General features: G+C 40.9%; 3 protein-coding genes across 3 annotated transcripts; 1 reads left to right on the plus strand and 2 right to left on the minus strand.

The window, feature by feature from the left end:
• Positions 1-10: 10 nt before the first annotated feature.
• Positions 11-1697, minus strand: LOC110690529 (zinc finger BED domain-containing protein RICESLEEPER 2-like). The gene is made up of 2 exons (XM_021867387.1): positions 249-1697; positions 11-158 (listed from the first exon to the last, which is right to left on the minus strand). Exons 1-2 carry the CDS (start codon positions 1663-1665, stop codon positions 97-99), a joined length of 1479 nt encoding a protein of 492 aa, XP_021723079.1. The 5' UTR covers positions 1666-1697; the 3' UTR covers positions 11-96.
• A 113-nt stretch (positions 1698-1810) lies between these two features.
• Positions 1811-15020, minus strand: LOC110690531 (zinc finger BED domain-containing protein RICESLEEPER 3-like). The gene is made up of 2 exons (XM_021867388.1): positions 14710-15020; positions 1811-2317 (listed from the first exon to the last, which is right to left on the minus strand). Exon 2 carries the CDS (start codon positions 2289-2291, stop codon positions 1827-1829), a length of 465 nt encoding a protein of 154 aa, XP_021723080.1. The 5' UTR covers positions 2292-2317; positions 14710-15020; the 3' UTR covers positions 1811-1826.
• A 7087-nt stretch (positions 15021-22107) lies between these two features.
• Positions 22108-25247, plus strand: LOC110690532. Its single transcript, XM_021867389.1, has 2 exons — positions 22108-22922; positions 25014-25247. Exons 1-2 carry the CDS (start codon positions 22478-22480, stop codon positions 25028-25030), a joined length of 462 nt encoding a protein of 153 aa, XP_021723081.1. The 5' UTR covers positions 22108-22477; the 3' UTR covers positions 25031-25247.
• The last annotated feature ends 250 nt before the right edge of the window (positions 25248-25497 follow it).

Below are 25497 nucleotides of genomic sequence, written 5' to 3' on the forward strand. Positions count from 1 at the left end.
CTCAGCAGCATCGACTAAGGCAGTAGCAGTGATAGAGCAAGGCAGTAGCAAGTCTGGCAAGTGGCAACAGCAAGTCAGCAATGAGCAAGAGCCACATCAGTCTATTATTTCAAGCACTTCATCAATATCAGCATCACCAACTGCCATATTCTTCAAGTCTATCATAATTCATAACAAAAATAACCAAGTTAAAATATATACACATAATGAAAATAAGTAACTTATGATTAGATGTTCTTATATATTACCCTCTTCAAGAAGCTCAACTTCCTCTAAACATTCTTCAATACTTGGAAATGGTGAAGCACGTAACCAATTTTGAGCACAAACAAGACCTTCTACAACTCGAGGAGTTAATGAGCTCCTAAACTGATCTAGAACCCTGCCCCCAGTGCTGAATGCACTCTCAGAAGCTACTGTCGAAACAGGGACAACAAGAACATCACGGGCAATTCTCCCCACAGTAGGAAACCTTGAACAATTGAACTTCCACCAGCTCAAAATGTCAAATTCATCAATATCCTCCGCTGTATCCTCCTCCAAATATTTGTCTAACTCTATTTTTGCATCTCCATCTCTCTCACACTTGTGTTTCTTATACTTACTCTTTAAGACTTCAATCTTTTTATGTTTGGGACTCAATGGAGTTTTGCCATCCTTACTTGAAGACACTTCCTCCCTATTCACATCATTACCAGAAGAAACACGATACTCCTCATACAAAGCATTCAAAGCTACCTTCACATTATCAACTAACTTTGATGCAACAATAGGGTCATAAATTTCAGTTATCATCCACTCAACATAATCAAGCTTATAACGAGGATCAAGGACAACGGCAATAAAAATCAGGAGGTTTATTTTTTCTGGATCACCCCAATACTTTTCATATTTTTCTTTCATTCTACAAGCCATAAGACACATATCCACATCATCACTTGAAACCAAATCTTTCATAAGTACAGCAACACTCACCAATTCATGAAAAAACAAATTCAAACTGGCATATAAAGAGCCAGAGACATGCAAGGTCAGATCATAAAAGGCTTGTAGAAATTCAGAAAGTCTTCTTACATTATTCCAATCATCAGAATCTGGGCTACCCTTACCATCCCTCTCATTCAAATCAACTACATAGTGAGGGTCTTCCCCAGAATACCTCTCAAAAGCATCTTGAAGCTCAATAGCAGCATTCAACATCAAATAGGTGGAGTTCCACCTAGTAGGCACATCAAGGCACAATCCCTTTTTTGTGTTGATTTTTTCATCTAAGACACATTTTTTAAACCTTTGCAACCTAGCAGGAGATTGTTTGATAAACCTAACAGCATGCCTAACACGTTGAACCGACTCATTAACAGTTTTCAACCCATCAGAAACAACCAAATTGACAATGTGTGCAACACAACGCATGTGAAGGAAACGACCCTTAAGAACCCCAGTTTTCCACCCATTTATTTTCCTTCTCATATACCCAATTGCAGTATCATTTGAGCTAGCATTATCAACTGTTATGCACATGACATTTTCAAGCCCCCAATCAAGCAAACACTTTTCAATTTCTTTGCCAATATCATCACCCTTATGACTAGAAATAGGACAAAAATTCAGAATTCTTTTGTGTAATTTCCAATTATTATCAATAAAGTGGACAGTCAAGCACATGTAATTGATTTGTTGTATAGAGGTCCATGTATCAGTGGTTAAAGAAACTCTTGAATTACACCTTTTTAACACATTTTTCAGCTTTCGTTTTTCAGTTAAATATGTTTCAAAACAATCTTTGGCTACTGTAATTCGAGAAGGAACATTAAATCTAGGCTCTATTACACCACAAAATGTCTAAAACCTATACCTTCAACAAACTTAAATGGAAGTTCATCAACAATCACCATAAATGACAAAGCTTTTCTAATACTACCAGCATCAAATTTGTGGTATGTCAACCCACTAGTACCACCACTCGGTTCTTTAGCACTTTTAAATGAAAGCAAACTTTGTTTTGAATCTTTAGGGGTGTTAAAGGGATACTTACGACATCGCGAAATATGAGCCCATAACACACTAGTGCCGTTTTTCTTTGCCCCACACTTGTAGCTCATCCCACAATACTTGCCAATTGTCTGCATTCCAGAAGGTAAGTCTTCTTTATCAAAGTGCTCCCAAACTTCAGAGCGTTCTTTCATCCTCTTCCTTTTTGCTCCCTGTTCTTTTTTCTGATTTTGAGAGACTTGGTCAGTCTCATGTTCGGATTGAGGCTGGTCAGGAACACCACCCACGTTGGTTGTCATTCAATAATTCGTGGTTGAATAACAATCTGTAAGAATACATGCAAACTCATAAATTAAGAATATTGGATCTTTTAAAGGGAATAATAGGTTGGGGCCGTTGTGCATTAGTCATGCAAACTGTTTTCTTGTTTATGAGGCTTGGTGCAAAACTTATTGTTTCGGGTTTTTCTGATGTCCTGCGGGAGAGTTACAATTCCGAGACTGGAACCGGACGCCTGTACCTGCAAAATAACGGAGACTCCTGAGAGCTCCGCCTCCAACGGTCAAGTTAGTACCTGATTAAGGAGTAATTAATACGGAAATTAAAGTAATAAGATCTCTCTAGGTGAGAGTGCTTAGTGTTGGTAATCTGCGTCGTTAGCGAGATTAGCCGGTTGTTGGTGTTCCGTAATATTTCTGTTCTTCTCTGCTTGATTTCTTGATTCTTTTATTACCTAACTAATGAGGATTAATTAAGTATTTATAGCCTTGAGAAGCGTGCCACTCTCTAGGTTTAAGGTAAACCTAGGGCTGATCGGGCCTCTAGACTGGATTGGGCCTTGATGGCCGGTTTTCCCATTTGGCATGGGTGGACACGTGGCGTGTCTAAATTGGTCCGTAGAGGACGTATCTGTGATTGACACGTGGCAGGCTCCTGTTGGCCTTCGTGAAGGACACGTGGCGGAACCTGGTTGGTCCACTTGTCAGACAGTGATTGGTGGATAAAAATCCCCTAATCATTTGCCCCTCACAGGTGGCACGTGACTGGTCACATGTCGCCTGTGACAGGTGTCGCACGGTGACAGGCGACGGCCTGCTACAGGTGTCACCTTGCAAACGGCCGAGAGATTTTCCCGCCCAAATTTTGAATTTGGAAGCGACCCTTCTCCTTCTCACTTTGCCTATAAAAGGAAGTGCTGACTTCGGTCATTTTCACATTTGAGAACTTTGCGAGAACATTCGGACCCCTGAACTTGCTCTGACATTTCGGACCTTTTCTGCCTACCGCCTGTTCTGACAAGCCGACTGCACCGGACTTCCAGGACTTCATCAACCGTCACTCGTTCAGGTAACTCAGTTCTCTTACTCTTAATTTTCTTTTTATTTTTTGAAATGGCACCACGGAAGCACACGACACGACCTAAGTTAGTGATCAGCCGGTCACCGGGGACGGCTGAATCTAGGACTAGGAGTGCCGCCTGCCCTTTTCTGGACCCATCTTTGCCCTTTATACAAAGTCCGACTGTATCTATGTCTATGCAGAACGTGATGGCCAGAACGAAACAGACTGCTATGATATCAAACTCAGACGGCTCCTCCCAAAGGGTGCTCCTTAGTGAAACATCTGACCAGGCGCCAGATGTAGAATTGAAACAAGGCGACTGTCAAGCCGACAGTCCTGAGAGAGGGGCCAAGGTGGTCCCTTCCCATCTTACCGTTGACATGTCTAATTTTCCTCCTGCTCCTTCTAAGGGAGAGGAGGCGGGCCCCTCTGGGAGAGGGGAGGAGTCGTCCTCTTCGGACTCGTCAGAGGACGAGTCCGAGTTCAGCTCTTCCGGCCACAGTTCTCCAGGCTCAGAAGAAAGACATAGCCGCCTACAAGAGGCGAGACTTTCTCATGCAGTTGAGAAGGGGGACAATTGGGCGGAGCCGTCCGCCTCTTACAGAGAGGAAAACGCCCCCTACTACTGCATGGTACCCCGGGGCCGGATCGCAACCATGCAAGACAACGTGGCGAGCTTTATTGCCAACCACAGATTTTAGATGTGGCGGCTATGTGGCTGCTATGTGGCGGCCATCAAAGCTGGACTGCGCTTCCCATTACATCCGGCTGTTCAGCGGATTTTAGATGGGTATGATCTGGGGTTATGGCAGTTAGCCCCCAACTCTTGGGTAAACGTACTCGGCTATGTGGCCGGGTGCGAAATGTACGGGGTGGAGCCAAGCTTTGAGGCTTTCGCCCACATGAACTATCTCAGCCGGACCCCTAAGTCGGGAGGTACCGGCTGGTATCAACTAACAAGCCATAGGGGTTACCTCATGACGAGAGGTAAGGCGAACAAATGGAAGGATTGGCGGAACACCTTCCTTATCATTGAGGGTTCAGACACGGAGCTGAACCAACGTTTTAACAAGTGGAACAGGGATCCGCCTCTTCTCGCAGGCGGCCGCAGCATGCCGCCTGTTCCCCCAAAGGCTAAAAGAGAGATCCTAGACAAAGGACTCTTCAAAGTAGAGACTAGGGTGAACTCTACTTCAGGGGTACGAGAGCAAGTACCCCTAAACTGCGTCCCGAGCTTCAAGTGGCTCTATGACGAGTACTTTTTGGCCGCCTGTGGCCTCAGCAGTCGGTGCTCTAGAGGTAGCCGGCCTGACAAATACTCTGTTTTTTCACGCCTTGTTTACTTGGGATTTTTACTAACTTTGCTGTTTATTTCTTGCAGCTGACGCCATGAGTAAAATAACAGCATCCAAGACTGCGGCGGCCATGTTGCGGGCCTCGCTCATGAAACAGTCGTATGCCGACTCCCCCAACAAGGAGGCACCCTTGGTAAGCTTCGAAAACTCTTCCTCTTTTAGTTGTCTTATGCATATACTAACTCTTTTTGTTTTCAGTCTGGCACTCCAAGGGCTTCCTCCTCGCAACAGCCGGACCCCAAGGCCCGGAGGACGACTGTTGCAAGCTCTCCTGGGTCTTCCAGGAAAACAGTGGCGACTGAGAAGCAGCCGGCCACTTCTTCTAAAACCCCGGCGGGGCCGCCTAGAAGTATGGACAATCACTTGTAAAAACTCACTTGCTTCCTTCTTGACTAGGTCTAACTTGTTTTTCCCTTCACTTAATGCAGCCGGCCCTCAGGGGCTTGACTTGGTTGAGGTAGCCAAGTCCATGATCAAAGTCGTTCCTCCATCTGAAAGGGAGGCGGTCAGGGGTGCCGGCACCCTTGACCTTGATGGGATTTCAGGGGTCCTTGCTGAGGTATACTTAGCATATTTTTGAGTATTTGAGTTCCAGGACGCCTGTTATCTTTTTTGTTTGGAAACTGACGCCTATTTTTCTTTGTACTTAGGCCCTGCTCCGAGTCAACAGCCTTCGCAAGCCGATTGATCGGAAAAACAAAGAGGTAAAGGCCGCAAAGGCTATGGCCGCCTCCAGCTGTGATAAGGCAATGTTTCAAATTGCCCAAAATGAAGTACTGACCATTGATCTTCTTTATTATCAGGCGCAGGCTACCGCCGTTGTTCGGGCTCAGTTAGAGGCGGCCCAAAAGAAGGTTGACGAGCTGGAGGCAACCGTCACCAACCTTAAGGCCGAGCTGAAACCTCTTCGCCAAAAAATGCACTCTTACGAAGCCATGGAGAAATCTTTGGCCAACGTAAAAGAACGCCTGGTGAACCAAGAGAAGAGTCTTACCCAAGAGCTCTCGGAAAAGGCCGAGCAAGAGAAGAAAGAGCTCGTCCGGGAGATGGTGGAAGACTCCGCTCAAATCCAGCGCATGACCTGGGAACGACTGTTCCCCAGTGCCGACTTTGCCTCATGGGAAAGAACGTACCGCCAGTGTTCGGAAACATATAATCAACAGATCCTGGCGGCTGCTGAAGAAGAGGCATTGGAAGGTGCGTTGGAGGAGGAAGAGCCGGTCGTGGCGCTTGTGCCACTTGGGGGTAAGGCATCAAAAGAGGGTGCAGCTAAGGCCGAGTCCAGCAAGAAGAATGCTGACCAGGCGGCAGCTGCTGATACTGAACTGCCCCCTTCTTAAGCTTTAAGTATTTTTTCTTTTTTTTCACGGCCTGCGTGCCGTTTGCTTTGTAATTACCCGGCCAGGGGGCCGGGGTTTTGAATATTCTGCTGGTCTTTAATGGCCGGCTCATTTTTAATCAAATTTTTGTTTTGGTTCAAATTTGTCTAAGTATTCCATATCTAATATCCCTTTGTTCACTAGACCGACTGTTGTGTATGGCCGAACGTTAAGACAGGTACAAATAGTAAGTATGCCGCCTATGCCCCTGGACGACTGGTGGTCTGTTTCCAGGGTAGATGATCAGTCGGCCATTTTTTCAATCGGTATTCGAACTATTTATTCAATCAGTCTGACCAAGTAAATAGTATTACCTAGTCGCCAAGGAATTAAGTAGGAAAACAAGCGGCGGGTACCGGTTGTTTCCCTTTATTGCCAATGTTGGCTTTTAACTCGTAATTTGTTAACCTAGCAAGAGTATTGGTTGAGAGCCCTTGTTTATAAAAAACAGGTGGACGACTCATACCTTTTAGGCTCCCTACTAAGTTTGAGTGACTATTAAGTTAACATAGGAGTTACTTAGTCTTCGTCACAATCAAGGTTGAGTAGTAGAGGTACCAGGCGGCGTAGGCCGGCTAGACCCCTTGATTCGCCAATGTTGGTTGGCTATTAACTCAATAGGTTACTTAGTAGGAATAGGGGTTCGAGTGCCCTTGTTTGTTTAAAACAGGCGGACGACTCAAACTTTTTAGATTCCATACCAAATTTGAAGGAGTGACTATGAGTTAACGTTGGAGTTACTCAGTCGCCGTCACTTTTGTTTGAGAAGTAGAGGTACCAGGCGGCGTAGGCCGGCTAGACCCCTTGATTCGCCAATGTTTGTTGGCTATTAACTCAAGAGGTACCCCCTGCATTTATCCCAAGTAATACAGGCGGTCATCTGACTCAGATGTCAACTGCTACCACTGGTTTGGTTAGTGATAGAGTTATCCTTGTCTCAAAAACGGCTACGTGGTTGTCCTTGGGGACAGTCGTATAGGTGCCGTGTAATTAGTTTATAGAACAATGTTCCACCCAAAAGGGAGCTGCTCTCTGCGACGAATTTCATCCGGAGGGATGTCGTCGGACGCCTGCTATGATGTTGGGACAGGTCGAATTAGTTTTGTAGATTTGATCAGTTGGCTTGGCGCCTGGTCTGATCATTCGGCCGGTGGCCTTGGTAAGTTCTTGGTGAACGTAGGTGCTAAGTGAAAGAAGGGTAGCCGCCTGTTAGGCACAGAGTCGGCCAGGCCCTAATCTTTTTAGCTAAGTGTATGAGTAAAATACTCAATGGAGAGTAGCCGACTGTAAAGGAACAGACGGCATGCCCCTCAGAAGATAGAGTGAAAACTCCATGGAGAGTAGCCGACTGTAAAGGCACAGACGGCATGCCCCTCGTAATACAATTAAATAGTAAGTGCAAACTTTATTAAGTAGCTCTTTACTTCACATCTCTCAGAAGAAATATTTTTTAAGGTTATCTACATTCCAAGTTCGAGGCAACGGTTGTCCGTCTGGTGTTTCCAGACGGTAGGTACCGTCCCTGACTTCCTCATAGATTCGGTAGGGTCCTTCCCAGTTGGGAGTTAGTTTGCCAGACTCATTAGCCCTACCTACTGCTTCCATTTTTCTAAGTACAAAGTCCCCTACTTTGAGTGGACGCCTGTGTACTTTTTTGTTGTATGATCTAGTCATTCTCAGGCGATAGATCTCATGGCGCAAAACAGCATTGCCCCTCTTTTCAGGAAGTGAGTCTAATGCCAGGCGCATGGCTTCCCAGTTTGCCTCTTCGTCATATAGCATTACTCGAAGAGTCGGCTCGTAGTGTTCTATTGGAAAAACAGCTTCCGCACCATAAGTTAGGAGGAATGGAGTTTCTCCAGTCGCCCCTTTTTCAGTCGTCCTAATGGCCCAGAGAACATGTGGTAGTTCATCCGCCCATAGGCCGCCTGCTCGTTCAATCTTTTTCTTGAGACCGTCTGAGATGATTTTATTAAAGGCTTCTACCTGGCCGTTTGCTTGTGGACGACCGACAGATGCAAAGTAGTGTGCAATTCCTTGGTCTCCCAACCAGCTTTTGAGAACAGGCGTCTCAAATTGGGGACCATTATCAAAAACCATAGACATGGGAACCCCGAACCGAGTGATGACGTTTTTCCAAATGAATGAAATTACATCTTTCGTCTTGATTCCCTTTACAGCCTCCGCCTCTACCCATTTAGTGAAGTAGTCAACGGCAACAAGTATATACCTTCTGCCGCCTGTAGCAGGCGTATATGGACCCAGAATGTCCATGCCCCACTTAGCAAACGGCAGTGGGCTGTGAATGGTAGTGAGGTCAGTAGCCGGACGGTGAATTAATTTGCCAAACCTTTGGCACTTGTCACATTTTTTCACCATCTCCATTGCATCTGCTTCCAAAGTAGGCCAAAAGTAGCCCTGGCGCCTTGCCCTTTGAGCAAGCATCCTACCACCTATATGGGAAGCACAGAAACCAGAGTGAAGATCATCTAGTATCTCTCGTCCCTTTTCAGGAGTAACACACTTTAAGAAGGGTTGAAGGTACCCCCTCTTGTGAAGTTCTCCCTGTATCATTTCAAAACAGGAGGCTCGTTTTTTCAGTGCTGCCGCCTGTTGAGGATCATCCGGCAGTGTACCGTTTGTCAGATATGCCCTGATTGAATCCATCCAGGTTGAGCTTCTGTCTAGGATTCCAATAGGGTTTTCCTCGATGCTTCTCTTCTCCATTACTTCCCAAAAAACAGTTCGAGGAGTATCGGAGGAGGCGGATGATGCTAATTTTGACAGTGCATCTGCCTGGTTGTTTTCTGATCTCGGCACTTGGATTAGATGGAAATCCTCAAGGGAGCCGACTGCTTGTCGAACCGCCTGTAAATACTTGATCATGGCCGGATGGGTTGCTTCGTATTCGCCATTGTACTGACTCACTATCAATTATGAATCAGAACATGCGTCTATTTTTCTTGCCCCTGCCGCCTTACACATGCGGATCCCGGCTAGTAAAGCTTCATATTCTGCCTCATTGTTTGAAGCCTGAAAACTGAAGCGTAGAGCATACTCGAACCTGTCGCCCTCTGGAGATTGACATACGACGCCTGCTCCACAACCATTTGAAGTAGAGCTTCCGTCCACATATACCTTCCAGACTTGGTCTAGAACTTGAGAGTCAGGAGGACGAGTCATCTCTACAATAAAGTCAGCAAAGGCTTGCCCCTTCACTGCTTTTCTAGGCTCGAAAGTAACTTCGAGGCTCTGTATTTCTATGGCCCATTTGATCATTCGTCCTGACGACTCCATGATGGTAAGGGGCCGCTTGATTGGTTGGTCGGTATACACGACGACTGCATGTGCCAAAAAGTAGGGCTTCAATTTTTTAACAGCCATGAAGAGTGCAAGACCAAATTTCTCCACTAGGGGATACCTCAACTCGGCATTTTTCAGTACGTGACTGACAAAGTAGACCGGGAGCTGACAGCCGTCCCTTTCAGCAAGGAGCACAGCGCTTAACGCATGATCAGAGACGGTCAGGTACATGTAGAGATCTTCTTTGGGCAAAGGGCTGACCAGCCTCGGCAAGGAATGCAAGTGAACCTTTAATTTCTGGAAGGCGGCCTCAGCATCCGGTCCCCATTCAAACCTTGCCTTTTTCTTAATTGCCTGGAAAAAGTATAGGCATTTGTCGCCTGATCGGCTTAGGAATCTCCCCAAGGCCGCCAGACAACCTGTTAACTTCTGAACCTCTCGGACGGTACGAGGCGACTGCATGTCAATGACCGCCTGTACCTTCTCAGGGTTCGCCTCTATTCCTCTCTGATTGATAAGGAATCCGAGAAATTTCCCAGACTCAACTCCAAATACACATTTCTTGGGATTGAGCATGACATGGTGCCGCCTGAGTGTGGCGAAAGTTTCTCGGAGGTCCGTCAGATGATCTTTCTGAAGTTTAGTTTTGACAATCATATCATCAATATATGCCTCGACGTTTCTCCCAATCTGATCAAAGAACACTGTGTTTATCATTCGTTGGAAGGTAGCCGGGGCATTCTTAAGACCAAACGGCATGACCGTGTAACAGTATAATCCCTGATCAGTGACGAAGGCCGTCTTCTCCTGATCTTTCTTCCATAAAGGAATTTGATGGAAACCAGAATAAGCGTCCATAAAACTCATCATGGCATGGCCGGCTGTTGAGTCGACCAGGTTATCAATTTTAGGCAGAGGGTAACTGTCTTTGGGGCACGCCTTGTTCAAGTCTGTGTAGTCTACACACATTCGCCAGGTGCCATTCGGCTTTTTAACAAGCACCACATTTGCAACCCAATCTGGGAAGTAACATTGCCGAATGAACCCTGCATCAAGTAATTTTTTGACTTCGGCGGCTGCCGCATGACCTCTTTCTTCACCATGGTTCCGCTTCTTTTGCCGTACCGGCTTCTTTTTCGGATCCACAGCGAGTTTATGTACTGCCAGATCAGGACTAATGCCTGGCATTTCATGGACTTCAAATGCAAAGATGTCCTTGTATTCTTTCAACAGGTTGTGAAAGTCGTCACCAAGGTTTCTCAGAGCAGTCGTCCCAACTTTGACTGTTCGGTCAGGACGTGAGTCGTCTAATATCAGGTCCGCATGCTCACCAGCCGGCTGAGGGCGGAACTCATCCGGCCGCTCCTCTGCCAATGATTGCTATTTTCTTGCTTTTCTTGCGGACTCTGTCTGGGACACCTTTCTCTTTTTGTCGCCTGTTTCTTGAACAGGCGCACTCTCCTTGACATTGTCAAGGTCTGTTTTTTCTCCACTTGACCCAGTGGCCATAACAGTGGGCTTGACATCCGAGAGATAGCACTCTCGGGCCATCCTCTGATCTCCCCTTAGGGAGCCGACTGTTCCATTATCCCTCTCAAACTTAAGCAGCATAAGAGACGGGATTATAACAGCCTTGGAATTATTCAGGGTTGGTCGACCCAGAATCATGTTGTAGGCCGAGAGTTCCTCTACTACTAGGAACCGGACTACCATGTGTCGTCCTTCCCCTTTTTCGCCCAGGCGAATGGGTAGATCTACTCGTCCCAGTGGGTGGACGACTCCTCCTCCAAACCCTATTAAAGGGTGGGAGGCCGGATGTATGCAGTCCGTCTGATATTTCAGTTTTGACAGACATTTGCTGCTGATGAGATCTGAGGAGCTCCCGGTATCTATGAGGATTCGGCCAACTCTCTGGTTGGCCACTTTACATTCAATAACGAGAGGGTCGTCATGCGGCCCCCTTATTCCTCCTAGATCCTCTTCAGTGATGACAATCTCAGGAAATGTATATTTGGACGGCCGTTCTTGGTGAACGGAATTTACATCTAACCGCCTTATATTATCTTTGTTGCCCCTAATAGTGGGGCCGCCTCCTGAGAAGCCGCCTGCAATGGTGTAGACGACTGCATCATCTGTATCGGAACTGTCGGCCTGTTGATTCTTTTTGGCCGACTGCTTTTTTGAGGAAGTGTTCCCCGTAGATTTCTTGACATAAGTGTCAAGATCACCTTGATCAGCCAAGCGGTCTAGGTACCGCATGAGACTGATGCAGTCATTGGTGTGATGACCAACGTCATCATGATAAGCACAGATTTTGTCTTGGTTCCGGTTGCTCGCAGAACCCTTCATGGGGAGCGGCTTCTCAATTGAGAACCGTCCCTTTATTTCTTTTAGGATAAACTGGTTATCCTTGTTAAACACATACTTTGGGGAGTATGGTTTGAATTCTTTTTTCTTTTTCTGAGTCGGCTGTTTAGAGGAATCAGCCGCCCAGACCTCTTTTCTTTTCTCATCTTTGTTGGACGACTGTTTCTGTCGTCCCTCTCTTTTGTCGAACCTCTTCCCGTCCGACTGTTTTATCGTACACAGATCAGTCGCCTGTATATAGGCTTCTGCTTCAATCAAGGCCTCTTGAAGAGTCGCCACCCTTTTTCGAACTAAATCAAATTTGAAGGTAGACCCGTCTTTGAGACCTCTAAAAAAGTCAGTATAAGCTACCTCATCCGGTAACCCTTGAATCTGTATTCTCATCAGGTTGAACCGCCTGATGTAAGAACGTAGCCCCTCCTTCTCGCCCTGCTGAATTGTTCCCAAATCAAGGGTCGTTTTCTTCGCAGGGATGTTCATAGCGAAGTTGGAGGCAAATAAGTAAGCAAGCGTCCTGAAGCTGTTTACACAACCAGTCGGCAGGTTGCCGAACCATTGCTGTGCAATTCCCTTGAGAGTCGCTGGGAAACACTTGCACCAAGTGGGATCATCCAACCCTTGAAGGTACATCAGGTTGGTGAATGCCATCAGATGGTCTTCTGGGTTAGTAGTGCCGTCATAGGCGCCTACTAGAACATTTTTTACTTTGGCCGGCTGAGCGGCTTCAGTAATTTCCTTGGAGAAGGCCGACGGCTGTTCACCAAGTCTAAGCAGCCGTAGCTGCCAGTCCATAGGTTGGACGTTTTTTTGCTGCAGGTCCACCAAATGGAGGTGGCTGCATAAAATACTGTTGTTGCGGCACAAATGGTAAGTTTGGTACCGCCTGGGCACTATGAAAGCCGGACTGACGGGAGGTGCCGCCTGACTGACTCTCATGGTACGACTGAGTATGCCTCATCGAGGCATTTCGCAAACTGTCCTGAAAATTTGAAGTAGAAGCCGACTCTGATAATCGGTCACTCTTCTTCTGCTCTAGCAGGAGCCGAGCATCTGTGAACGTTTGCTTTGACCCGTCCGCCTGAATATGACGAACCGGTTTCCTATTTCCCGTAGGATAATGGAGTTTTGTGAAATCAAGAGCAGGTGGCTCCCGCTTCTTGGATTTAGGATGGGGAGTCGCCTCTCGCCCTTGAACTGGCTTCCTCTTCAGTGAAGTGGAAGGTTTCTTGGCCGACTGCTCTTTGACTGAAGCAGGCGGTTTTTTGTTGATCAACTCTTGAATCTCTCCCTTGAAGTCCCTCATGAAGGTCATGAGTTCGTTCCTTGTGATGGGAGCAGACCCATCAGTCGGCTGTTGCCGAGCAAGCGGTGCGCCTGCTGGCTCGCTTCCTGTTTGAAGATGCTCCCGTTCCCTCCTTTCGGTATGACGGGTACGTCGGGCCCTTAGGGTCCCGTCTGGAGCTGTATGAGTTTCAACTTCAAATTCACTTTCGGTATCATGGTCCGACTGAACTTGAGGGTCGTCTAGGGGACGCCTCTCTTCTGGAGTCGGTACAGACTTGGATGCCATCTCTGAAGTACTCTCCTCACAGACGGCGCCAAATGTTTCGGGTTTTTCTGATGTCCTGCGGGAGAGTTACAATTCCGAGACTGGAACCGGACGCCTGTACCTGCAAAATAACGGAGACTCCTGAGAGCTCCGCCTCCAACGGTCAAGTTAGTACCTGATTAAGGAGTAATTAATACGGAAATTAAAGTAATAAGATCTCTCTAGGTGAGAGTGCTTAGTGTTGGTAATCTGCGTCGTTAGCGAGATTAGCCGGTTGTTGGTGTTCCGTAATATTTCTGTTCTTCTCTGCTTGATTTCTTGATTCTTTTATTACCTAACTAATGAGGATTAATTAAGTATTTATAGCCTTGAGAAGCGTGCCACTCTCTAGGTTTAAGGTAAACCTAGGGCTGATCGGGCCTCTAGACTGGATTGGGCCTTGATGGCCGGTTTTCCCATTTGGCATGGGTGGACACGTGGCGTGTCTAAATTGGTCCGTAGAGGACGTATCTGTGATTGACACGTGGCAGGCTCCTGTTGGCCTTCGTGAAGGACACGTGGCGGAACCTGGTTGGTCCACTTGTCAGACGGTGATTGGTGGATAAAAATCCCCTAATCACTTATTATGATATTATATTAACAATTATTGTTAGATGAAATTAAGTTAATATTGGGTTTTGTTAGTTTTGTTACATATTTTTGAATTGTAGTTAATTTATTTTAGTAAGAATTACAATGAATTTATAGTCCTATAAAAAAAAGAGACTTACAGTACCAATAATAATAATTATACCCCTAATAAACAAAATCAGTAGTAACTGGCTAACTGCACCAAAGACAATAACAATTTAGCAATAATAATTAGCCCCCTAAGATTCCACCCCACCACCCAAAAACAATCAAATTAAGCACTAACTGACTAACTGTACCCAAAACAAGTAAAATCAAAATTAACAATAATAACAAAGATCAACAATCTAATAAACACTTATCAAGACAATGATAATGCTATTAATCATGCGAACCCTTGAATTAATAACTAACTAATAATCTGAAACAATCTTCAACAGAGTCCAATCGAATAGAGCTTCAAAATACCAGAAAATTCAGAATGTTTTACTAGACCAAAACCCTAATCATAATGTTTTACTAGACCAAAACCCAAAATACCCTTGAATAGACCAAAACCCCGAAGCATCAAAATACCAGAAAATTCAGAATGTTTTACTAATTTGTACAGAATAGAAAATTCAGAAACAACATCGCAATATGAACATCAAGCATAGATTAAAACCCTAATCAGAATGTTTAACAAATTTGTACATGTAATTTGCAGATTTTCGTAATTAACATTTAACACTAATCATAATTAAAACCCTAAAAAAATATGAACATCAAGCATAATCAAAACTTAAAAGCATACCTTTGGACGGTGGACGGTGTCACAGTGAACGCCTGAACGAGTGCCGGTGAACGATGGAGAGTGAGAATTCTGAGAAACACAAAAGAGATGATTGAGAAACTGAGAAAGTGAGGGTGAGAGACTGAGAAATTCGCAATGAGGGTAGGGTAAGAGGCGAGGAACTGAGGAAGTCAGGAGAGAGAATCAGAGAATGAGGGTTAGGGTTTTTTTTTTCCTTATATACTTAGGGTAAATCTGGGCCTAAATTTCGGTTTTCGGTTTTTTTCGGTTTTCCATTTCCTCAAACCGAAACCAAACCGAAAACCGAAATATTTTTTTTAAAAAAACCGAACCGAACCACTTCAAAAAAAAAACCGAACCATATTTCTTATTCGGTTCGGTTTTCGGTTCGGTTCGGTTTTAACCCGAATTTGTTTCACCCCTACCCAAGAGTACGATCTATTTCCTCCGTTAATGGTTAACTGCAACAAAGGAATATTTTATATATCACAAATAATACCCCTTTGTTGTAATTAACCATTAACGGATGAAGTAGCTGGCTAGTAGTTTAGTGTTTTTTTTTTTTTTTTTTTTTTTTTGGAACCCCTTGGGCTTGATTGTGGGCCGAACTAACGATTGGTGGATAAGCTAAATCATTGGACCGCCAAAATCCATTGACGCAATGCCCAACCATTATTACACATCACACGCACACAATCACACAAATATCGATGCCCTTGATACGAACCCCACAGTATGAATCACGAATTAACAGCTTTATTTCCTCTAATTATCCTGCCCTGTATATTCATGAAATTTTCTTAGGAGGCCTTCCAAATAGAGGTTAGTTATTAATGAGTAAATGCATAACGAGGGCATGAGAGTCATTTCACGTAAATGCATTTCTGAATTTAGAGTAGTATCACTGGATGATCAATTGTATCATTAGATGATTAAATGGTATCATTGAACATTTCAATGGTACTATTTATGTATGTAAGTGGAATTATATATTCATTCAGTGGTACTCACTACGTGTAGAAATAGTATCACTACATAGTCAATGGTACTATCTAAGCTTTCAACGGTACATTTAAAAATGGCCCCACTTATCCATCTCTCTCCTCCTTTCTCTCACCCCCATATGCTTTTTAATATTTTAGTATTTATTATGCATTTGCAAATTCATAACTAACCTCCCTCGCCACTTCTTTTTTTTAGCAATTGTATTGCTTTTGAAGATGCACTTGTCCACTAGACAAGTAGACATGTCTTGTCTTATTTCCTTTTTGTTTTCCATTTTAATCATATACTTTTGAGTTTAATAATAATAGCATAAAAGTCCAAATTGATGTTAACTACATTAGTCATTGAGACTACTAATACGGTAATACCATTTAGAACACAAGTTAGTATTGATTTGGTAAGTAAAACGATTATTTAGGGTATGTTATCTCCAGCTTAATTTCAGTTGAGTTCATTTCAGCTCCAATCAATTTATTTTAGTTCAGTTCCTAATTTTCTTCTCCCATAAACAATTTATTTCAATTCAGTTCAAATATGCTCCAATCAGTTCAGTTCAGTTCAGCTCAGCTCAACTCAGTTTATCAGAATAGACCCTTAAAACACAAGTTAGAAAATGAATTATAAAAATAAATTGTAGGATTTTGTTTACTAAAAAGAATATTCGAGTAAATGCATATGCATAGTACCAAAAAGAAATTTGAGTTGGTAATTAAAGGACAGGAGTAGTATTGTTACTTTGTTAGGGAGTTACACTCCTATATTCTATCAAAATACGAGTATGTTTAGTACGTTCACGAGTTGATTGTATTAGCAACAAAGAAAAATGTTAAGTGAGAGACTGATTAAAAACTATGTTTAAAAAGCTTTATTGATGTATTAGAAAAAAACAGAGTATTTAAAATGAAATTAGATCGAGTTTAGATAATGTCGTGTTACAAACAAGAACATTTAGCTATCCCACACTTAGGGTATGTTCTCTTACGTTGAAATTCAGTTCAGTTCAGTTAAGTTCAGTTCAGCTCTTAATTTTCTTCTCTTATAAAAATATTCAGTTCAGTTCAGGACAGCTCAGTTCAGTTCAGTTCAAGTGAGTTCAGTCAATGAGAACAGACTCTTAAATACTCATCGTATTCATTCCATATATCCTCATTTTTTTTATTACTTGTTGTACTTGAATTTATTCGCAACCTCATTCAATTTCTTCACTTTTTAAGCTATGTTTAGTTCAACTTATTTAAGTAGATATCAACTTATTTTAGAGATAATCAAATAAAATAAAAACTGTTTTTATGTGATTATTTATCATTGAATATTTTTATTGTCGTAATTTAAAAATTATGAAAATCTTATATGTGAAAAATAAATACTCGTATTAATTAATACAAATCTAATGACATTTCACTCAATGAAATTTATACTTTCTCGTTTTTCTTTTATTGAACCATAAATACTTTTACACTATTCACATGATCTTTTTTATCACATTGATAATCACAAGATCACTCAAGGTGCAATAAAAAAGAAACAGAGGAACTATTACGAATTACGGTATTAGTGTACAAATTAGGTCAAAGTTTGACCAAATTATTTTTTTTATTTTTTTATTTTTTTAAAAAATTTCAATCAGATTATGTGAAATGAAAATAGCGCGCCTAGCTTGATCTTTGGCATCTCTATAATCCTCAATCTTTTCCCTTTTTACTAACCAGCTTAATATTCTCGTCAAATCAAAGTCTCACACTCTTGAGTTTTGACTCTTCATCGCTATCCCTTTTTTCTTCGCCTAGTAAAAATTAATTCCTCTTTTTTTTTTTTCTTTAACAGTTGCAACAGTTTGACTTTTATATTATTTAGGTGTTTCACTTTAAATAATTAAGATGATTTATAGCTATATAAAAATATAGTCATGTGGGAGCTTGTTAGGTTCGTCTCGATTTATACTGTTTTAATATCAAATGTTTATAATATTTACACATTGCTATATATTAACAATTGAAATCATACGCCGAAAAAACGTAAAATGTGAAGTGTTGCAACTATAAAGAAACAAAAAAGGAAGACTCTATTCTTTTGAGGGTTTGTTCTCTTTTACTTATTTTCAGTTCAGTTTAGCTCCCAATTTCCTTCTCTCATTAACTATTCAGTTCAATTCAGTTAATGAGAATAGACCCTTAGTTTCTGCTATGCTCCGCTATGCACTGTAGTGTTGAAAGTTTTTGTTATACTCTACACTGATTAAAAACTCAAAAGAACAGGGCCAAAGTATTTATTTTCGAGCTGGACTCAGTTAATTCCCCGGATAAACAAAATTTGATTATTTGGGGGTATAATTGTCTTTTTAAGTATCAATAGAGGGGTACATGTGTCTTTTTATTTATTAGTTGAGGGGTACATGTGTAATTTCCTTACCAAACAGTAAAAGCAAGTTGCAAACCGTAATCGGACAGCTCACCAAAAGTACTGAATAAATAACCACGTTTTTTCAATATATTTACGAAAATGCCACCAGATTAACAAAAATTCGTTTAAGTGGTAGATAAACTTGTATTTGCCCTTTATTTTCTCTCGCATATATTAATTTTTAACAAACTTCTAACCGCAAGATCTTTATTTTATACCTTACTATCACTTTCAAATATCTAAGTCAATTAAATAAAACTATATGTTAGTGAAAATGTAACGCTTAAAAAAAAACAGAGGGAGTATAGCTTTTTTATTTGCACCCACGTGGTATGATTGATCTACACTATCATTCATTAATCTCACTTTACCTCCTCAAAAATAGGGGAAAATCATATGGATCAAGGAGTATTTTACTGTAACAAATTGGGCCAACTTACATTCTTCTTCCTAGGGAAAGTGCAACAAGTTTATTAAACTCTCCATAACATATTAACATCTCATCTCTAACAAGAACCCAATTTACAACCACAAGATCTAATCTCACAAAACTTTTTTATTTTTTAAAAAAGGCAACGTAATAAACATTATACACAAAGATAAGGTCCACGTCAAGTAGACCCCACACCCCCTTCCTCTAATATTGACAACTCAACCTCTTTTTTTAATTAAACTGTTCTTTCTGCTTCAATCATAACTATGCGTGTTCTTCACGCTACCTTTCCCCTCGCGTCTTCCCGCCTTTTCCTCCACGTTTGCTTCTCGATAAATCTTCATTGTTGGATAATTACCTTTTTAAGCTCTAAACTAATCAAAAACTTTTAAAATACTTGCTCCATTTTCATGCATGGAATTTAGAAGAAATTGAACAATATACGGAGTAATAAAATATGGAGGTTGTGTGGTAACTGGAAGAATAAAAAATTGTAAAAAGAAAAAGTAGCGGAAGGACTGAAGGAAAGAGAACATGAAATTAATAAATATATTAATGGTGGGTTCATTAGGTGAGAGAAATTAATTAAATATTGTAAAAAATTTCTAAATAAAGAAATGAAACAAGTGTTTAAGGTAAAAATACCCTAAACACGTGGACTAATGAGAGGAGGCCACGTGTCGAGCTCAGGATGACCCATGTGGCTTAATATCCTCTTGACACTTGGCGCCCTCAGATACATCTCTGAAATGGCGGCCTTCAAGGGCCCAAATCCCTAGAAACGTCGTTTTACAACAAGCCTACTGAAATTTAGGTCAAGTGACCTAAATAGGGGCACGTTCTCCAAGGACCCTATAAATAGGGAGATATTTCCCCATTTTGGGGACACATTCAATCATTGATTACACCTACATTTTTTCACATCACAGAAATACCTGAGCTTGGAATCCAGGCAGATCTCCACCTAAATTTCCGTACTCTTTATTCCCTTTCAAACTACTAACTTGATCGTCGGAGGCGGAGCTCCAACCACCCGGAGTCTCCGTTGTTTTGCAGGTACAACTCAGCCGGATCAGACTTCGTGACGTAACTCTCACGAGGGACAAAAACACCCAAAACAACAAGTATTTAAAAACGGTCGAAAAAGGAAAGTGGAGCAAGCATTTAAAAATGGAGAGAGTAATTATAATTTGTTATCTACTCTCGGGTATACAGTACACCCGGGTTATTTGCTCATTAATTTTTGCTTATATAATAAAGAGCAAAAAATAATGAGCAGATTACCCGGGTGTACCGTACACTCGGGCGTATAAAACAGAAATTCTAAACTAATTGCAAAACTTTGGTTTAAACGTGGCTTCGATTTCACTTATCTAGTTATCTAAACTAATATAATTTTTATCTTAACTTATTAGAACTTGTAATTTGCCTTTAGATAACTGTTATAAAAACTAGGGGTGAGCAAGACCGGGTACCCGGTCATATTTGTAATACCCGGATCCGGAACCGGTTATAACCGGGTCCCAAGAATTGGAACTGGTCCCGGAACCGGTTAATACCGGATCCAAATTTTTTGGAACTGGTCCCGGACCCGGTAGGAACCGGTTCCAAAACCGGGTACCCGGTATTAATCAACAACCTCCTACGAACAACCCACCACCACTAATACATACACCCCTACGCACAGCCCACCACCACAAGCTTCTTTCCTTCTACCACCTACCCCAACTCACCCCTTAACCACCTTAACCCCCTTAACCCAGACACCATAACCCCAACAACCCAGACCCATTGATACCCACCCATAACCCAGAAAAACGAAAAAAATTGAAAAAAAAAACCCACCACCGTCAGGCATCCACCGCACCCACAACCCAGAAAAACAAAAGAAAAAGAAAAAAACCCAAATCGATTCCACACATACATCCAACATCCGAACAAAAAACAAAAAAACGAACAAAAAAATCGCAAAAAACAAATTATACATAAATTGTCAGAAAATCCGAGAAAAAAAAAACAGAAATTTCGAAAAAATAGATCTACAAACTTAAATTACAAAATTTATAATTTTACATTACAATTTCATTAAAAAAGATAATTATAATCGTAAATTATGTGAAAAATAAAACTAGATCTACATACTAACCTATATTCAACTAAAACTAAAGTATAAACAAACTCTGGTGACGGCAGATGGTGGACGACGGGGCCTCGATGTTGGACGACGGTGCTCCAATCCCACGATGCTGGAGCCAGGAAGAGAGAAGAGGAGAGGAAGAGGAGTCGTTGAGAACCAGAAAGAAAGGGTGAGATTGAGAATCAGAGAGGAAGAGGGGAGATTGAGAATTAGAGAGGAAGAGGGGATACTGAGAATCAGAAAGGATAAGAGAAAAGGTGAGAGGAGAAGAGCAAGAGGCGTTGCTGAAATGCTGAATAGTTGAAGTATTAGGTTTTTTAGGCTTTTATATTTTTTAAACCGGGTACCCAGTGGGTACCGGGTCCGAAATTTTAGGACCCGGTCCCGGAACCGGTTACAACCGGGTCCGACATTTTGGACCCGGTCCCGGAACCGGTGGGACCAGTTCCGGGTCCGGACCCGGCGGATCCTAACCGGTTCCGGGTCCGGTACCGGGTACCCTGGGTCTTTGCTCACCCCTAATAAAAACTTGTTTTTCCTGAACTGAACTTATATGATTAATATGAATTTATTACACTTGAAATAAGTGAATAAAATAAGCCCTTATACGCTATTTTTAATTACCTCGCGGCTTTATGCAGTATTTTATACAAAGTACTCAATATAGTATAATTATTGCTATAAGTCTTGTATAAAATGGGTATACGTTAATTTTATTATAATTTTAAATACTTTTAATATACTCCGTACTATTAACACGTTTTCTCAAAAAATAATATTAACACGTCTTACAATAAATTAACGTACACTTATTTTCATTTTTTTATAATTTTTTTTTTAGTAATTTGATTCTATAAATTTTTCTTAAATTAATTTATAATCCATATTTATTACTTTCTCCGTCCCCGAAAGAACGACCCATTTGGGTTGATTTCGCGGGTATTAAGAAAATTAAATAAAAAGAAGTAAAAGCATATTGGAAAGATAAATTTATAAGGGGTTTGTAAAAAGCAGGGAGAGAAAGTAATAAAAGTACATAGAGAAACAAAATTTTATATGGGGAACCTAATTTTGCTCAAATATTATTGCAAATTGGCGGAGATTTTAATGCAAATGGATCATTCTTTTTTTAAACTAAAATTATATTCCCTCCGTCCCTAAATTACATTCCTCTTTCTCTCTATTATATGAGGAATAAATGCTAAAAAGAGTAATGTAATTTAGGGATAGAGAAAGTACCAAATGAATCGTTCTTTCAAAAACGAAGGTAGTAATTTAAAAATAAATTTAAAATAAGATGAACAAAACAATGTCTTTCATCCTTTGGATGTAACAAGTCAAATTCCTATAAGTATCAACATGGACTAGATGATGTATAATTACTTCGTTTTATTTTGATTAATAATTGAATATAAAATTCAACATCACTTTTTCCCTTTTAGCCCCCACCTTAGGTCCTTCTTAACACAGCAGCACCTCCTTTCTTCTTCCTTGTTCCCTTTTCCCTCCTCTTCGTCATTACCAGATAAGCTTCCCCCAAAACTTTCTCTCTCTAACAACATATTTTCTCTCTCCTCAAAAACTCCCCCTTTTTTTTCTCCCTAACCCCACCTCTCCACCTGTAATACCGATTTTCCCTCAAACTTCTCCATTATCCAATTACCTCGATTTTAGCAATTTTTCCCCCCAATATATCTAGGGTTTTTATTTTTTATTTATTTATTTTTTTTCTAAAATTATATTCAATCCCAATTTTGGGTTTTTCTTCCTTAATTTTTTTTTGAATTTTCAATATGATGAGAAGACAAAATCATCAACACCATCATCATCATCATCAACAACAACAACCTCAATCTAGGGTTTTGTACGAATTATCTTCACTTATACTCAACATCTTACGCTACCCACCATCACCGTCATCGCTCAATTTCTCCGACCATAATCTCTACTCTCCTCCGCCGTCGTCGTCGTCGTCGGCGCCGGCGGTTAGGGTTCCTCCGCAGATAACGCCGGCGGGCTTCGCGTCGTTGATGTTGGGGATTTCTCTGGCTTTGATGCTCTGTGGATCGGTCACCTTCTTCATTGGTTTCATGTTGTTACCTTGGGTTATTGGGCTTGTTATGGTCTTCTATTTTGTGGGTTTGGTTACCAGTATTTCGGTTTTGGGCCGGACTTTTCTCTGTTACGCCACCTCTGCTCCGCCTTCTTCTCCGTCTTCCCCTCGGAAAGATATTCCTGGTATATTTTTCTTATCATCATATAGTATTGATTTGCATAATTAATTTAATCATGATTAATTGTTTTTTTTGGTACTTCATAATTTAATTTTGCTGGCTGTAATTGTTGTATTTCTTGGTCTTGTTTATGTTTGTACAGGAAATTTATGATTTTGACTGCAATAATTATAATACGGAGTAATTATATTTGTAATACGAGTAATAATTTTTAATGATTAGGGGGTTATTAAGTTTAAATAATGGCATTAAATATATCTCGTAATTGGTGTTTAGTTTAGGAATTTATGACACAACCACTCATTGGATCTGTATTTTTTTTTAATGTGGAGTGTTCTTATTTTTAACTTCTTATAATTTTTGGCCTTTAGCGCTACATATATCATTATCCGGTGTCGTTTTGTCTAGTTTTGGGTGTTAGGATACGAACCTATGATGGGTTATATTTTGGATCATTGGTGAGACCTTGGCATTGGCAGGATTTATATTTCACTGCATTACGATTAATTTAGAGTATTAGGCTAAGTTGGGCTAAGTTTTGGACCTTTGATGAGACTTTGTTATGTTGGAAATTTATTGCTTACATATTATTCTAGAGTTGGTTGGATTTGAGAATGGTTATGATTCGAAAATGGTTGAATTTGTGTGTATATGAATTGCATTTCGTTGGTTGAATGTGATTGCCTGATTGGTAGTCCTTTTGTGTGACGGTAAACACGTGTGTTCTTGCTTATGGTGGTGAAAATAAAGGCATTTTGACTTTGTATTAGCATGTTTCATGTGCTTGATAAACAGGGATATGTTTAAGGGTGAATCATGGGCATGTACTATACTTTATTGTTCTAATATATTTTTATAATGAGTAATTCAGTCATTAAGAATTTGAACTGGTCTCTAGTAATTCTTATGTAACATAAAATACAAGTTTATTCCTTGGAGGTTGAATACATGTAGTTGCTTGTTGGTATCTTTCTTGACTGGCAAACTGTGACAAGTGTGTAGAATTATTTAATCAAAAGCCTTGTCCTGTTTCCCGTCATTATCCTCTGAACAACCATGAATTAATTAGTTGGTAATTGTCATCATCCGGATTCCAGAGTTCATTTAACCACATGCCTTTTTTTTTCTTGTGGGAATCTAGAAATTTTGCTCATTTTGATCTTATGCTACAATTTTAGATAATGTAATGCATGACCTTAGTTTTTGAATGAAGGGTTTACGACTTTACGGGTCTGACCTTGTATCCTTGAGGTTAATTATTCTACATATAGTTACATTCCCAGGTTAACAAGGTCTTATTATTGCTTAATAAACTTTCCCTTAATGTTGGTGGTTTAGGACACCACTATAAGACAACACTAACCTCTGTTTTTAATCTTCTGGTTTGTGGGGCAATGTGCCTATTTAGCAAAGCTTTGGTGCTATATTGTTCTAGTAGTGTATTCGTTTGATGAAGTCCTTACTCCTGGTAAATGTGCTGATGAACTAATATGCTAGTTAGTCTTCATCAAATGTAGTCACAGTTATGGTTTTTTTATTAATATCATGTTAATTTTTTCTAGATTGCTATTTGATTGTTGATTTTAGATTATCTTTTAGAGTATATATATTTGATTATCCTTGTAACTGATGATTAATGCTGAAGATCTCACGAGCTGTCACACAGATATCATATTCTCAAGCGTTTAGAAGTTTGCTTTTTAGAATGCAAAAAATGGAAAAATATTAGTCATTCAATGATATGTGATGCAGATCTCACAACGTCACAAACTTTATCCAAATGTGTCATAATACATCCCTTTGTCATGCATAATGTGCAATTAATTGAAGCTTAACTTCTAACAACCCCAATATTGATTAAACATATAAAGTAATCAATAATTGACTATGATTGTGTTGGTTGAGTTCTGTTCCTTGTTTTAATGTCGAGCAACAGTATGAAGCAGTGATTTATATGTAATTTGTGGATTCATGCTGTATTTATTTGTTGATGTTGACTAATAGTATTGTCATTTTTGAGTTTCCTTGACATCTACAATAATATTGGGAAAAAAAAGTAAATAACATTTGTTCCCTGTAATCTGTATTAATGCAGCCTGGAAATTCATGTAAAGATGGCTAGGATATTGCGGAGGCACAGAGGCACTATTGCAACTATAGAGAAGGTGGGCATTCGTAATCCTTGGCTTCTCTTTTGATATACAAAGGAATTGCTATGAGCCGAAAAGCTATTGGAATGTGGTCTGTGGGTAACTGGCTTTAAAGATTGTTATAGAACTTATGGATATGTGGCTTCTTCATTCAGCTGTTTTGGTGGGGGGGGGGGGGGGGGGGGGGGTTGGGGACAAATTTGTTTTTAGGTTATGACAGTTGCCTACTACAGTGGATATTATAGTAATGTAGAGAACATGAAGGTTCTTTTGTGTTGAAATTATTATTTTCATATCATGACAATGCTGCTCTCTATGATGATCCCAAATGTGTAAATTTGAAGCCATGGGGCATTGTTATATCTGTATATGGCTTCCGGATCTTATTTCCTATTTTCTTAAGAAAAATGAGAGAACACGGTTACTGAA

The sequence above is a fragment of the Chenopodium quinoa genome, unplaced genomic scaffold, assembly GCF_001683475.1.
Source record: "Chenopodium quinoa cultivar QQ74 unplaced genomic scaffold, ASM168347v1, whole genome shotgun sequence".
Lineage (NCBI taxonomy): Eukaryota > Viridiplantae > Streptophyta > Magnoliopsida > Caryophyllales > Amaranthaceae > Chenopodium > Chenopodium quinoa.